Genomic DNA, 14,738 nt, shown 5'->3' with positions numbered 1-14,738 from the left:
CCAATGGGGGATGCGGGAAGCGGAGCGGGCCGAGGGATGTGCTGGCCGCCCTTCCCGCAGCCCCCATTGGCCTGGACTGGTGAACCACAGCCAGTGGGAGCCACGATTGGCCGAACCTGCGGACGCGACAGGTAAACAAACTGGCCCGGACCGCCAGGGGCTTTCCCTGAACAAGCAGCGGACTAGCTTTGAGAACCACTGTCATAAGTGACTTAATTCCCTCTATCATCTCAAGAGGTCCTTCCCAAAAGTCTTGCATTTTGTTCTTCTTCTCTGGAATCAACACTAACACCAAATCATCTATGTCAAAAGATCTTTCTTTAGCAGGCCTGTCATATTTCTGAGACACCTGACTCCTTTCAAAGTTCTGTATAGAGACTGATTGTATAGAACAGGGGGGGCCAAACTTACTGACCCTCCAAGCCACATATGACAATCTTCAGCCCCGACTGGGCTGAGCTGCTCCCTTTTATATCCTGGTTCCAGCTGGAGTATGCCCAGCAGGGACAAGGGGGCCTGGCCTCCTCAGCCCACAGAGTGTAATTAACCCCTGCTGAACCAGTGTGGGTAGGTACATCCCCTTATAGGGATATTCCCCTCTCCTTGCATAAATTTTCATGGTCTTTTCTGTCAAGACCATCATATGACTGTGAATCACTCATTGAGTCTATTCTTTAGCCTTTAAAAACTCTCAATATCAAATTTAAACTTCTAATAGCGCTGGGATACGAGCTATAAACCCAGCTGACCTGTGGCATGTGAATCCTGCCAAGACTATACTGGTGTCTAAGCTGTCTGGAGTGGCTCAGGAGAGTGAGTACCAACTTCAGGGCAGTCTGTTAAGAAGCAGGCCACAAACCCCAAACTGGTTGTGAATTCTATACTTAGATTTCACCATTCACGTATCAAGTGTGAACTCCTCAAGCACTATAACAGTCTTAACATGGAGTCACAGACAGTCCCCTTGGGTACTCCATCTATCTTGCCACTAGGGTTGACAACTTTCTATTTGCAGAAAACCGAACACCCTTGCCCCGCCCCCTTCCCCGCAGCCATGCCATTGCCCCACCTCTTCTCAGAGGCCCTGCCCCCCAGTCACTCCACCCCCCCCCAGTCACTCGCTCTCCCCCACCCTCGCTAACTCTCTCATTTTCACTGGGCTGGGGCAGGGGATGTGGTACAGACTCCGACTGGGGGTGCGGGCTCTGGAGTGGGGCCAGGGATGAGGGATTTGGGGTACACAAGGAGGCTCTGGGCTGGGGGGGTGCGGCCGAGTTTGGAGTGTGGGAGGGGGCTCCAGGCTGTGGCAGGGACGTGGGAGGGGGTTTGGGCTCTGGCCTGGGAGTGCGGGCTCTGGAGTGGGGCCAGAAATGAGGCATTCGGGGTGCAGGAGGGGGCTCTGGGCTGGGGCAGGGGTGCAGGAGGGGGTACATGCTCTGGGCTGAGGGTGTGGGCTCTGGGGTGGTGCCAGGGATGATGGGCTTAGGGTGTAGGAGGCGGCTCAGGGCTGGGGAGGGGGTTCAGGGGGCAGGCTCCGGGCGGCGCTCACCTCAGGCAGCTCCCGGAAACTGCGACATTTCCCTCTGGTTCCTAGGCACAGGGGCGGTCAAGTGGCTCTGCGTGCTGCCCCCGGCTGCAGGCACCACCCCCACAGCTCCTATTGGCGACGTTCCCGGCCAATGGGAGCTGTGGAGCTGGCGCTCAGGACAGGGCAGGGGCAGCACGCAGAGCCTCCCTGGCCACCCCTGCAGCTAGGAGCCAGAGGGACATGTCGCCGCTTCCAGGAGCCATGCAGAGCTGGGTAAGGACCCTGTCTGCGCTGCAACTGAACTTTTAGTGGCCCGATCAGCAGTGCTGACTGGAGCCACCAGGATCCCTTTTTGACCAGATGTTCCGGTCGAAAACTGGATGCCTAGCAACCCTACTTGCCACCCAGGCAAGTTTGCCTTTTTGACAGACAGTCCCGTACACTAAAAAAAAATAAAAAATCACAAGAGTATTCACCTTACCCCCAGTTCCAAAGGACCAGTCACTTATCCCAGGTCAATTGAACCTTAGATCCTATACCAAACACCTGCAGCCAATCCTATTATAAATTAACTAAAGATTTATTGACTAAAAAAAAGAAATAAGAGCATTATTTACAAGTTTATAGCACACAAATGAATTACAGATTTAAGTTTCAAAAGGTGATAGAAGCATCTGGAATATGAAAGCTGTGTGTGTCTTCAAGGATTAACCCAAACTAAGCAGCTGGGGATCCCTTGCTTACGCACAGAAAACTTGCCCTTTCAAAGTCCAAGCAACATAGAGATCCAGTTTCTTCTTGTCAGGGATTTTTATTCCCTTCCCCCAGAGTTCATGCTGATGGGAGGAGTCCATGGGTATGTCTCCTCTTAATGGGTGTGAGGGGAGAGCTATTAATAAAGCCTTTGTTTTTTTGATGTTTCACAATGGCTCATTTGATTTTGGTGGGCAGGACCTAACCCCTTCGGTAGAAAGCCAGAATTTTACATTAATTAATGCTCCTTTCCTGTTTGATGACTTATACAATTACAGAGGTTTACAATGCAAACACTCAATATAGCCTTATAACATGGGGTACAGATGTTATAAGTGTGATTACTACATGCCGCATCCTACAAGCACTTCATAAAGTCTAAACACATTCTTAGAAACTTAACATCTATTTTAACAATGCTAACACACAAATGAGCCAGACTGGTTTCCAGCTATGCATTTGTCAATGTTCTGATGAGGCCTAGGGACCTTGGCATGAGCTGGCACTTGGTCTGCCCGAGTCATACTTAACACATTAGTTACAAAAACTTCTTTAACTTTTTTAATATTAGAAAATAGAAGGTACCATTTCATAGATACTTACAGCACATGAAAAGCTGGCCGTACCCTTATTGTAACCCTGGACATCATGAGTATGAGACACAGATCACTTATGCATTGCATAGGAGCAACAAGATCTCTTCAAAACTGAAACAGAATTCTTTTCTTCCCAGACTGAAATCCCCGTTACCCAAAACATGTAAAAAACTCAATGAAATTCAGAAACTATTTGCAATCAAAACAATGGAGGTAGGCATTCTGTACACCATAATTTGTGGAGTAGGTAGTAGGAGAAAGTGTACAACTGTTGTGAAGCAGACACCTTCAAAACAACTTCTGGATTAAGCAGAAGCCAAAGTTTATGGAATGTGAATCAAAGAGTTATAAGAAAATAAAATCTCTTTCCACTAATATGGGGTCAACAATGAAGCAAATGTCATTCTTTATGCAAAATGTATTATAAAGTCCCATCGTGCTTCCAATGAGGACCATGATCCTAAATTATAAGGAATCTGGTAGCAAGTTCTATATTTCAGTTGCCTAATAGTTTTCAATAGGAAACATTTGACTTTTTTAGGGATGTTTTAACACCTCCATCATTTGCAGATGTCTTTTGACATTCATCAGGAAGAAAAAGTCTTGGTGCTAGAGAAATGCCTTTTCTTTATCGCAGGGAATTCTGTTAAAATTTGGCTGAAAAATAAATTTTTAAAAACTGCAATTTCCCTTCTGCTGTTTGCATAGTCAGCACGATTTTGGCAACATAGCAAAATAATAGTTGAACGTGAATATTCCAGTCTAAGACCAGGTCTACATTGCCACAGAAGCAGCAGCACCAGCTGATACTGCACTGGGAACCCCAGGAGCAGACAACTTCCCCAAGAGAGGGAAGAAGAGATGGTCTGTTGGGCTCCCCTCAACAAATCCTGCCCCCAGTAGCCCATCCCTCTTCTGGGGGCACCATCTAGGCACAGAGTTTTCCCCCCACCTCCCAGAGTGAAGAAGGAAGGGGGAGAGAGAGCACTAGACTGGGCCCTGCCTCCCCTTATGGACACAGAGCCTGGCCCCACCCACCCATCTCTGCCCCTGTGCGGGCACCACATAGATAAAGAGCTCACCACCACCATCACCACACACACACACACAGGGTAAAGAAGAGAGAAAGACGTCTGGACTGGGCTCCCCCCAGCCACCTCTTGCAACAAGCACATTGCCACAGTGGCCCTTCCTCCTACTTCAGAGAAACAGCTTTCTCCTGCTTCCAACCCATGTATAATCATTCCTGTAGCTCACGCTGTGCTGCAATGCTGAAGGTTCAGTGTTAAACCCTACCAATGATACACGATGGCACAGGTCATACAGTTGCTCACAAAAGAATTTTTTTAAATCTTTTTCCATTGAAAAAAGAGATAAGAATGTTATTTAGGTTGCAAAGCCAAGCATTCAAAAGTTAAGAAATAAAATTGCAGATGCAACTTAATTCATTCCCCTTGTGTGTATGCATTATGACAATCTTTAATTACATGATCACGTACTATTTTTCCAAGGGACCCCTGACTTATTGAGTGTATAGGATGAATGTACACTGTACAATTCAATCAGGGTTATGAAGTGAATGAGAAAGTTTGTAGGATCCTCTTCCTTTGTTGCAGAAGTTGGAAGAAGTGTGTAGAAAATGAGGCTAGAGACGATTGGGGGGGGGGGGAAGAATGGTCGCGTGGTTAAAGCAAATGAACGTCAGTCAGGAGAACTCAGTTCTATGCTGGCTCTGCATTGGAACTCTATGTGCTGTTTTGCAATTTATACAGCCTGAACTGTTCATACGTAGTCAGTCCCTGATTGTGTTTCTCTCACCTGGGGTCTGATATACGGAAGTACTGAGCAGTCACAACTGCAACTGAAGTCAATGGAAGCACCTCTCTGACAGTAAGGCAGCATGGTCTGGAGAAACAAGTACATGGTTTGGAGACAGAGGGTCTTGCATTCGAACCCTGGCTCTCTACTGATTCAGTGTGTGGCCTCAGACATGTTTCTTTCTGAGTTTCCCCATGTGTAAAATGGGGATGATACAGAGATGAATTCATCAGTATTTGTGACCCACTTAAATACTACATTAATAAGCACCATAGAAAAGGCCGAGACGAAATGAATAATGCATTGCAGACTTTGGATGATGTGCAGTAAATAAGGTAGGAGTTACTAATTTAATGAAGATAAAAATACTGAACAGCTGCCTCTTCTCTCAAGTACCGCCTAGGCAGTGTAGAGAATGAGGCTAGTGTCCTGTGCAAAAAAAAAAATAGTGCGTGATCATATAATTAAAGACAGTACCATAAAGCAGTGCTTCTCAAAGCTGGTCCCCCGCTTGTTCAGGGAAAGCCCCTGGCGCTCCGGGCCGGTTTGTTTATCTGCCACGTCCGCAGATTCGGCCGATCGTGGCTCCCACTGGCCACGGTTTGCCGCTCCAGGCCAATGGGGGCTGCGGGAAGCGGCGCGGGCCGAGGGATGGGCTGGCCGCCCTTCCCGCAGCCCCCATTGGCCTGGAGCGGCAAACCGTGGCCAGTGGGAGCCGCAATCGGCCGAACCTGCGGACGCGGCAGATAAACAAACCGGCCCGGACCGCCAGGGACTTTCCCTGAACAAGCGGCGGACCAGCTTTGAGAAGCACTGCCATAAAGCACACAGTGGGGCGTATGGGGGTGTCATAACTATAAAGGGAAGGGTAACAGCTCTCCTGTGTACAGTACTATAAAATCCCTCCTGGCCAGAGACTCCAAAATCCTTTTACCTGTAAAGGGTTAAGAAGCTCGGGTAACCTGGCTGACACGTGACCCAAAGGACCAATAAGGGGACAAGATACTTTCAAATCTTGGGGGGGGAAAGGCTTTTGTTTGTGCTCTTTGTTTAGGGGGTTGTTCGCTCTTGGGACTGAGAGGGACCAGACATCAATCCAGGTTCTCCCCATCTTTCTAAGCAAGTCTCTCATATTTCAAACTTGTAAGTAAAAAGCCAGGCAAGGCGTCTTAGTTTTACTTTATTTTCTCAACTTGTAAATGTACCTTTTACTAGAGTGTTTATCTTTGTTTGCTGTACTTTGAACCTAAGACTAGAGGGGAGTCCTCTGAGCTCTTTAAGTTTGATTACCCTGTAAAGTTATTTTCCATACTGATTTTACAGAAATGATTTTTACCTTTTTCTTTAATTAAAAGCCTTCTTTTTAAGAACCTGATTGATCTTTCCTTGTTTTAGATCCAAGGGGGTTGGATCTGTATTCACCAGGAGTTGGTGGGAGAAAGGAGGGGGATGGTTAATTTCTCCTTGTCTTAAAATCCAAGGAGTTTGGATCTGTATTCACCAGGGAATTGGTGAAAGGTTTTTCAAGGCTTCCCAGGGAAGGGAATTAGTTTGGGAATGGTGGCAGCAAACCAGATCTAAGCTGGTAGTTAAGCTTAGAAGTCTTCATGCAGGCCCCCACTGTTGTACCCTAAAGTTCAAAGTGGGGATACAGCCTTGACAGGGGGGTTGAATAGAGATTGCTTGTTCAATCTCAGCTCTGGTATTTCCTAATTTTTAAAGTGCTTAACTATCGACTTTGCAACTTAAATAACTTTTAACACAGCTTTTTTGTATATGACCTGTATGAAGTATTTGTTGGTGTGGCGGGGCACGCTTGCCCTGCACTGGTACTGCCAGGGTTAACTCCACCCTTTGGGCCAAGGAGGCCATGCCCCCTTGGCCCTGCAGGTCATGTTCCAGCTGGAGACCAGGTATAAAAGGGAGCAGCCCAGCTCATTCAGGGTGGACTGCTGAGGAGGGAGGATGTATGCTGTGAGCTCCAGACTGGGAAATGCTGAGACCCAGGTGAATGCCCAAGCTCCTGCAGATGCCGAAGGAGTAATGGAGCTGCTGGGAGCCACACAGGCTAAAGAGCCCAAAGAACTTGGAGATGCCAGGACCACTGCACCAGGGACAGGGTAGGAAGTAGCACAGTGCACTAGTCATTGTGTTGGGTGGTGTCAGTGTGTTTTGGATGGATTCCTCTACTGACCCAGTAGTGAGCACACTTGCCACTGCCAGGGCACTGAGCTGGGACCTGGTGCAGCAGGGAGGGCCTGGGTCCCCCTACCTGGCTGCCACCCACCCCCAGGTGGTGGCCAACTCCCCTGACTGGCCACTAGGCCACATGCCCTGAGAGAGGGCAGTTATATTGACTTACCCCTAGGCCACACTGTACCAAGACAAAGGTGATTGCCAAGATTCAGCTGTGGGGAAATAACCCTCACCCTGCCCCAAAAGGGGATGGGTGTGCTTGCCCTGTGACAGTTGGATTGTTTAAATAAGCTATCCTGTTTTCTAGAAAAAAATGCACAGTAGTGAAGTTTTCAACTGAATAGCAATAGATGCCCTCAAGGCTTTTTCTCCCCACCCCAATTCAATAGACAGACATGTCTGTAAGGGTTAACTAGACAATATCTGTTATTACTTACCTCCTTGTCCCCCAGAATTCTTAAGTATCCTGTCTAACCTCCAGAACAGTCTCTCAACTCTATACATGTTTTATTATGCTCAAAAAGAGCTAGGAGATCAACAAGTGTTAAGTATGCTTTTCCCTCAAGTACTCTGATAAACCAGAGTGTGAACTGGGGTTGGTGTATTAAACTGTAAATATGACTTCCACTGTAACTTAGATCTAGATATTATTCTTGTTGTACTAAATTTTAAAAAACTATTTTAAGAAAAGTTTAAAAACACACATCACTTCATCATTAAACTTGTTTACTGAAGATAGTACTTGTAAAGAGTACAGCTTCACTTCACCCTAGAAGAATTGTAACCCAAGGGTATTTTACAGACTAAATAGGTATTTATCGATAGTCAACTTTGCATTTCACAGTCACTGTAATCAATGAGACCCTCCATGTACAGCTGTCCCCCAGCCTGTACATGAAAGGCCTCAGCTGCCTTTGCAGCACTACCTCATTGAGCCTTATAGAGGCCTTTTCAAGCAGTCTATGCTGAGGGAGAGTGGAGACTAAATAGGATGGGGGTGGGGGGGAGAAAAGGATGCACATTATTAGAAGAAATAATACAAACTCAGACTGTATTATTTCATCTGCATAGATCCCCTTAGAGATCTCATGGGCAGCCATGTCAAGCACAGTTCCCAGCAGTGCTTCACCAGGGTGGAAGCTGCAGGGTGCTAGAGGCAAAGAACTTCCATGAGGATGCCCCTGGGTCTCCTGCAGAACGCTAAAACCTTGTGGATCCCTGAAAATTTGCCAGGTTTGGAGTCTGCAGCCTAATCCTTTGGGATGGGGGGGAGGGGTCACAAACCTGCCCCTGATATTACAAGGTAATTTCATAGAGATTTCCTTCCTCCAGAGGATTTTACTGCAGAAGGGGTTCTAGGCCAACATTTTTTTTACAAATGTTAATTACACTCAGACACCACATAGCCTTAACCTTTCTGAGTCTACTTTGCAAACCTGCCTCCTTAAAATTAAGCACCTAAATAAGCAGCCTGATTTTAAGAGGTACTGAACTAAAACTAAGTTTAGTGGGAGATGTAAGTACTCTGTCCCTGTGAAATTCAGGCCATTTCTTCAAGTGCCCAAGTGTGGCTTTAAGTGCCTAGCTTTAGGCACCAGAATTTGAAGAATGTGTCTTCGCCAAGGTCACATGGAAGTCTGTGGCACAACCAGGAATAGAAACCAAGTTTTCCAGTGCTTTAACCACTGAAACTGAAGTAGTCAGAGAGCTGCAAAGTCTATCTCACACTTTTTCCAAAGAGAAATAAAAAATCCTGAGTTTTGAGATGTATAACTTACCCCAAATCAGTAACAATAAGCTATTTAGTGCTGCAAAAAAAGGAAATGAAGTACACTAGTGTAAATCTTAAGCATAACAAAATAAAGCATGCCTCAAACCATTTTCTTTAAATTTTAGATGTTTTAAAGCCTCTTTTATGTATACTATTGCTGGTCACCTTTTGTGGTGAGAAAGTAAGCTTTAGTAGTCAGTTCATCACACTTCATCATGTCTATATAAATATCAACACCTGCATAGCCACACCATAATCTCTCTCACATTTTATTGAAACAATATGTGATGCACCAACACAGTAACATTTAAATTAAGCCAGGTGATCTAGGACTATATTGTTTTCCCATGAACTAATAAATTTTTCTGTTTTATTGGTTTTGGGACATGTAAACTGCCAAAAGGGATCTCTAGACCAGAGGTGGGGAACCTTTTTTCTATCAGGGCCACTGACCCACAGAAAAAAACAGTCATAGGCCACACACAGCCCTGGGGGGTGGAGGGGTTGCGGAGACTTGGGGCTTCCCCTAGGCTGCAGGATGGGACCAGAGAGAAGGGGTTCAGGGTGCGGGACGGGGCTCTGGGCTGGGGCAGGGGTGTGGAGGGGGTGATGGCTCCAGCTGGGGGTGCAGGCTCTGGGGTGGGGTTGGGGATGAGGGGTTTGGGGTGCAGGAGGGGGATCTGAGTTATGGCCAAGGGGCTTGGAGTGCAGGAGGGGGCTCAGGCTGGGGCAGGGGGTTGGAGTGCAGGAGGCGGTACGGGGTGCCAGCTCTGGGAGGGAGTTTGAGTGTGGGACAACGCTTAGGGCTTGGGCAGGAGGGTGGGGGTGCAGGGTCTGGGAGGGAGTTAGGGTGCTGGAGGGGGTTCTGACCTGGAGCAGGGGGTTGGGGTGCAGGTGGGGGTGTGGGGAGGGAGTTAGGGTGCAGAAGGAGGTTCAGACCTGGAATAGTGGGTTGGGGGTTTGGGCTCCAGCCGGGCAGCACTTACCTCGGTGGCTCCCGGTCAGTGGCATAGCGGGGCTAAGGCAGGCTCCCTGCCTGCCGGGGCTCTGCTGCTCCCAGAAGCAGGCGCCATGTCTGGCCCCTATATGGAGAGGCCAGGGGGCTCTGCACGGTGCGTGCTTCCCACACTTGCAGGAGCTACCACCGCAGCTCCTATTGGCTGCAGTTCCTGGGCAATGGGAGCTTCCGATGGGGTCGGGGGCAGTGCGCAGAGCTTCCCTGATCGCCCCTGCTCCTAGGGGCCGCAGGGACATGCTGATAGCTTCTGGGAGCTGCATGGAGCCAACCGGACTTTTAACGGCATGGCAACTGTAGCTTCCCCCTGCAGCGCGGCGAGACAGTGCTTGCAGCGTCAGCATTATGGGGGGGAGGGGCGCTGAAGCTTGGGGCTTCTGGGCCACGGCACAGAGGCTTGCCGTGGGGCAGATGAAATGAAGCAGCGGGCCAGATCTGGCCTGCGGGCCGTAGGTTTCCCCACCCCTGCTCTAGACCAACTATGTTCCTCAAAGATTTGGATGAGGTACCTTTCAACTCACTGGTTAAGATTCAGCCGGGGTCAGTAGTGACCAAATTTTGGTCACATGATGGCAGTTTCACTATCCATTCATTCCAATATAAGCCCTCAGTTGGTGGACAGATTTTTACATCACCATTGGTATCCTTAGCAAGACAAGGAGAGTGAGGTAACATCTTCTATTGGACCGACTTCTGTTGGCAACAAAGGGCAAGTCCAACATACAGTGCTACATCAATACAGCTGCGCTGCTATAGCGCATCTGGTGAAGATGCGCTGTGCCATCGGGAGAGCGCTCTCCCGTTGGCAAAATTACTCCACCTTGGCAAGAATCATAAGCTATATCAGTGGGAGAGCATCTCCTGCCGTCATAGCACCGATATGGACAGCGCAAAACTTGTGTGGCTCGGGGGAGGTTAACCCCCCCCCCCCCCCAAGGGACGTCTCTGATTCTATGAAGTTAGATTAACTTAAGTGCAGAGCTGCCCAAAGACAAGCTTTAGAGTTTTCACAGATCTCTTCAGGTCCTGGGACCAATACAGCTACAACACTGTTTGCTGAAACTGACAAGGTTACAAAGGGGCCAGGCATCAAAACTGGCATGAAGACTGAAGAACAGTCTCACCCCTAGTTTCTCTCTCCAAAATAAATGAAAGCACATTATTGAGCAGGTGCAGGAAAGTGTGCAGAGACACATGCATGTACCTATTATTTGAATATTATTTGTAAATATAATCTAAGCAAATATGTAAAAATGGAAAATCCAGAATAAGTAGACAGAGTATATATTGTGTGTGAGAGACCAAGGAAGTAAGAAGCAGGCCTGTCCTTCCTCATTTCAGATGTACTGAAATAGCAGGCAGATTTTTTTTTTTTTTTTTAAGAGCATAATCGAAGTCGAAGTAAACAGAGCCTGTGGGGGATCTTTAAATACAGAAAAAATAATTGGGAAGGAAAAGATTATAAAACTGCACAAATTAAGAGTGGCCTCTTCACCATTAAATGAGAAACTACTTTCAGAAACAGTACAAGCCCCTAGAATACAGATTTTTTTTTTAAAATCTTACAAATACAAAAAACATTCTTTGGCATCACAGATTCTTACCACCCAGCCACCTGCACCACTACTCTCCACCCAGTCCTTTACTCTCCCCTTCCAATCACCAACACTCACCCCTGCTACAAGCACTACACTGAAAGTGTGTGGTGACAACCAAATACAGAAACGAATCAATCCATCTAATAAATGCAAAATAACCCACCATTCCCTGAGGTGCAGCTGCCACCCTCCCTCCCCGCGCCAGACCCCCATGTCTGCTCCCCTGCCCCAGGCCCCCCCATACTCCTTCTCAGGCACCCCAACCTCCTGGGAGCCCCCTCCCGGGTTACCTGCCAGGAGGCTGACGATGTCCTCGGGCAGGGCGGGTGGGCTGCGCATGCTGAGGGGGGAGGGCAGGGGGCAGCTGCTGGCCTCGGACCCAGGAGGGAGGAAGTGACAGCCCCGCCCCCGGGCTCAGCACGGGGAAGTCATTGAAACCTCAGGAGCAAGAGGGGGCGGAGCTACTCGCTCCTCTCCTCTTCCCCTCCCCTCCGCTTCAGTCCGGCCGCGCATGCGCCTCTGCCTCGGTCAGGCTCAGGGTTGTGGTGTTACACCCGCTGCTAGGCTCCCACTTAGCACAGCCCCAAGCGGAGCCGGCGTGGTCCCTATCACGTGACCACAACTCCCTCCATTTTTAATGTGGGCATGAAGTTCAAAGAGGCCTGAGCGGAGAAGCCGCCCCGCATCCCGCTACCTGCATCAAAGATGGCGTCCAAGCCGATTCATTGGCCTGCTACCCGCTGGGACGGGGCCTCCCTCGCTGATTGGTTCATTGTTTCCGCTTCCTCCCCCCGCCCCGTTCATAGCGTTGCTCAGGTCCCCCGCCTTGCGTCACAGTGCCCCGCCCCGGCTGTAACGCGCATCCCGCCAGGCAAAGTCTGAGCGCGCTCATTTAGCCGCCCCCCAGGGCAGGGGTCCGGGGCGAGAAGGGTAGAAACGGGGTGGGGGGAATGAGCGGGCAGGGGAAGAGGGAGGTGCGGGTGGGCAGGGAGGGAGGAACAGGTGCAAGGGGGGAGGAAGGTGGGGGCAGAGAGGCAGGAGCAGGGTGCAAGGGGGAAGGACAGAGACTGACCCAAATTGTAATCTACATTTCTTCAGTCTCTGTGCTGGATTGGGGGATGCACAGACAGCTCTGCTGAGAAGGAGGAAGAGAACAACTATTCTGACTTTAGGCACAATCCTAGACCAGTGGCTCTCAACCTTTCCAGACTACTGTACCCCTTTCAGGAGTCTGATTTGTCTTGCATACCCCCTCCTCAGTTAAAAACTATTTGCTTACAAAATCAGACATAAAAATACAAGTGTCACAGCACATTATTACTGAAAAATATCTTTCTGATTTTACCATATAATTATAAAATAAATCAATTGGAATATTAAATATTGTACTTACATTTCAGTGTATAGTACATAGAGTAGGGATATAAAATGTTAACCGGTTAACTGGTAAGCATTAGTCTTACCGGTTAACCCCCCTTAACCGTTAACCCCCAGGCCAGCCGCCTGTCACAATCCCAGCAGCCCCGCGCAGGCCGGCCACCCTGCCAATTGGAGCCGTCCAGCCGCTGATGCAGAGGGGGCCCCCAAGCTGGCGGGAGCTGATTTGTCCTTGGCCCCGCACCCTCATAGGGATGACCCTGCTGCCGAAGCCAGCAGCCCCACGCCAGCCTGCCACCCCACCAACCTCAGCAGCCCAGGTGGGCCAGCCCCAGCCACGCCGGCCAGACAGAACAGCCCCAGTCCACGCCGGCCAGCCAGCCGAACCCGACCCCAGCTCCTCTTCCTTTAATCGGTTAACCGTTTAAACGATATAATTTTAATCGTTAAACGGTTAACTTTTTAAACAATATTTATATCCCTAACATAGAACAGTCTGTGAAATAAGTCATTGTATGAAATTTTAGTTTGTACTGACTTTGCTAGTGCTTTTTATGTAGCTTTTTGTAAAAGTAGGCAAATATCTGGATGAGTTGATACACCCCCGGAAGACCTCTGTGTATCCTCGGGGGTATGTGTACCCCTAGTTGAGAACCACTGTCCTAGAGGTTCCCTCTTTATTTCAGCCCCATGTTCAGATGCTTCTCACAACAGTTTGTGTGTTCAAAATTGGGCTAGACATCTTGCAGGAACAAGATCCTCCCATCACCACTACCATTTCAGTGGGACTACACATGTACTTAAAGCCAAGAATGTGTGTGTCCGAGACCTTGCAAGATCAAAGCCTGATTGCCAAGAATGTATTTCTCTGCACTTGGGGGATTGGACTCAGTATTGTTTCAGTGGTTTCCCCCTCTTTAATTACACAAGACAGCTCATTTCAGTTACATCTGGTTTTCAGAACTGTACAGCTTTATTACCTGGTTTTATAGCCAGCTTGACTGAAGCACAACCCGTTAAGTAACTTGCCTGTCTAATGTTGCACAGTGACTTTAATCTTCTAATTTCAAAATAAAATCATGTTTATATATGGATCTTACCTTTATATATTTGTGTTGATAGTTAATAAGTATCTATTTCTCTTCTGCCATAGGAATATTTGTGTTTTGTTCATTTTTCTACAGTGGTGAGAATAACTATTTGTGCTTACCTTAGTGGACACATTTCAGATGTGCAGATTTTGGGAAGTTGACATAAGGCTATAAAGAATAGGAAAGGGAAATCCAGTCTAATGTGTTTGCCCTTCTTGGATTAATCTTAATCCCACTTTCTTTTGTTGACTTTACCACTCTGTTCCTTTCTTCTCCAGAAAGAAGCTAAGCATGGCACTGGAACTCCAATGTAGTTTGTTTTGAGATCACTTTTCCTGGTAATTTATTCCATATGTTTTGCCATTGTATGAGTTTTGCCTAAATTTCAGGGAATAAAGTAGACAAAAATAAATTACCTTTTATTATTTTTTGTCCTTTGCATCTCTCCCCCGAATTCGAGATACTCTTGTCCTTCCACAGACTTTCTTCTTGCAATATCCTTTCCCTGGCTGACACTGCACTTATGATCAGCCTATGACAGAAGTGGCTTATTTTTCAATAATTATTTTTGGCAAGAATTGTGACCCAGGCTCATTTGTGTCTTGCTGATTTCCTGAATTATCCTTAGTTTACTAATTTTTAAATATTCCCCTGATAGGAAGCATGATGCAAAACAGATCCAGGCCTTCAATGAAACATATCTGGGTTCAGAGCCGCTTCAACCCATTTTCTGAGGATCCCACAGCTTTGTGCATCATGGAAGCTGGACTTTGGCTAATAAGGTTCTCAGCATATAGGTTGTGACCTCATGGAGATCTCAAACAAGTTTTAGTGGAGTAACCACCCACCCTCTTGCCTTTTTGGTTTAAAAAAAAAAGTTTCTAATCCTTATAATTGCAGAAAGATGCTCCAAAATGAGAAATCAGTGTAAACTAATGCCTGCCTAAGGCTGCAGTCAGCCTGAAATAATCAGTCTAGGAAGTGTGAATATCCCC

The 14,738-nt window shown here is 47.7% G+C and overlaps 1 protein-coding gene across 1 annotated transcript in view; it reads right to left on the bottom strand.

Moving 5' to 3' along the window:
- SKAP2 (src kinase associated phosphoprotein 2) overlaps positions 1-11,788 on the bottom strand; it is a 155,250-nt gene extending 143,462 nt beyond the window's left edge. The window contains 3 exon segments of the mRNA XM_065398995.1: positions 11,566-11,623; positions 11,625-11,755; positions 11,758-11,788. Coding sequence (XP_065255067.1) covers positions 11,566-11,623; positions 11,625-11,755; positions 11,758-11,788 — 220 coding nt within the window.
- Positions 11,789-14,738: the final 2,950 nt, after the last annotated feature.

This window comes from Emys orbicularis, chromosome 2 (assembly GCF_028017835.1).
Source record: "Emys orbicularis isolate rEmyOrb1 chromosome 2, rEmyOrb1.hap1, whole genome shotgun sequence".
In the NCBI taxonomy this organism is placed as follows: domain Eukaryota; kingdom Metazoa; phylum Chordata; order Testudines; family Emydidae; genus Emys; species Emys orbicularis.
Note: the sequence above shows the minus strand (reverse complement) of the source record. Positions and strands in the feature narration are given on the sequence as shown.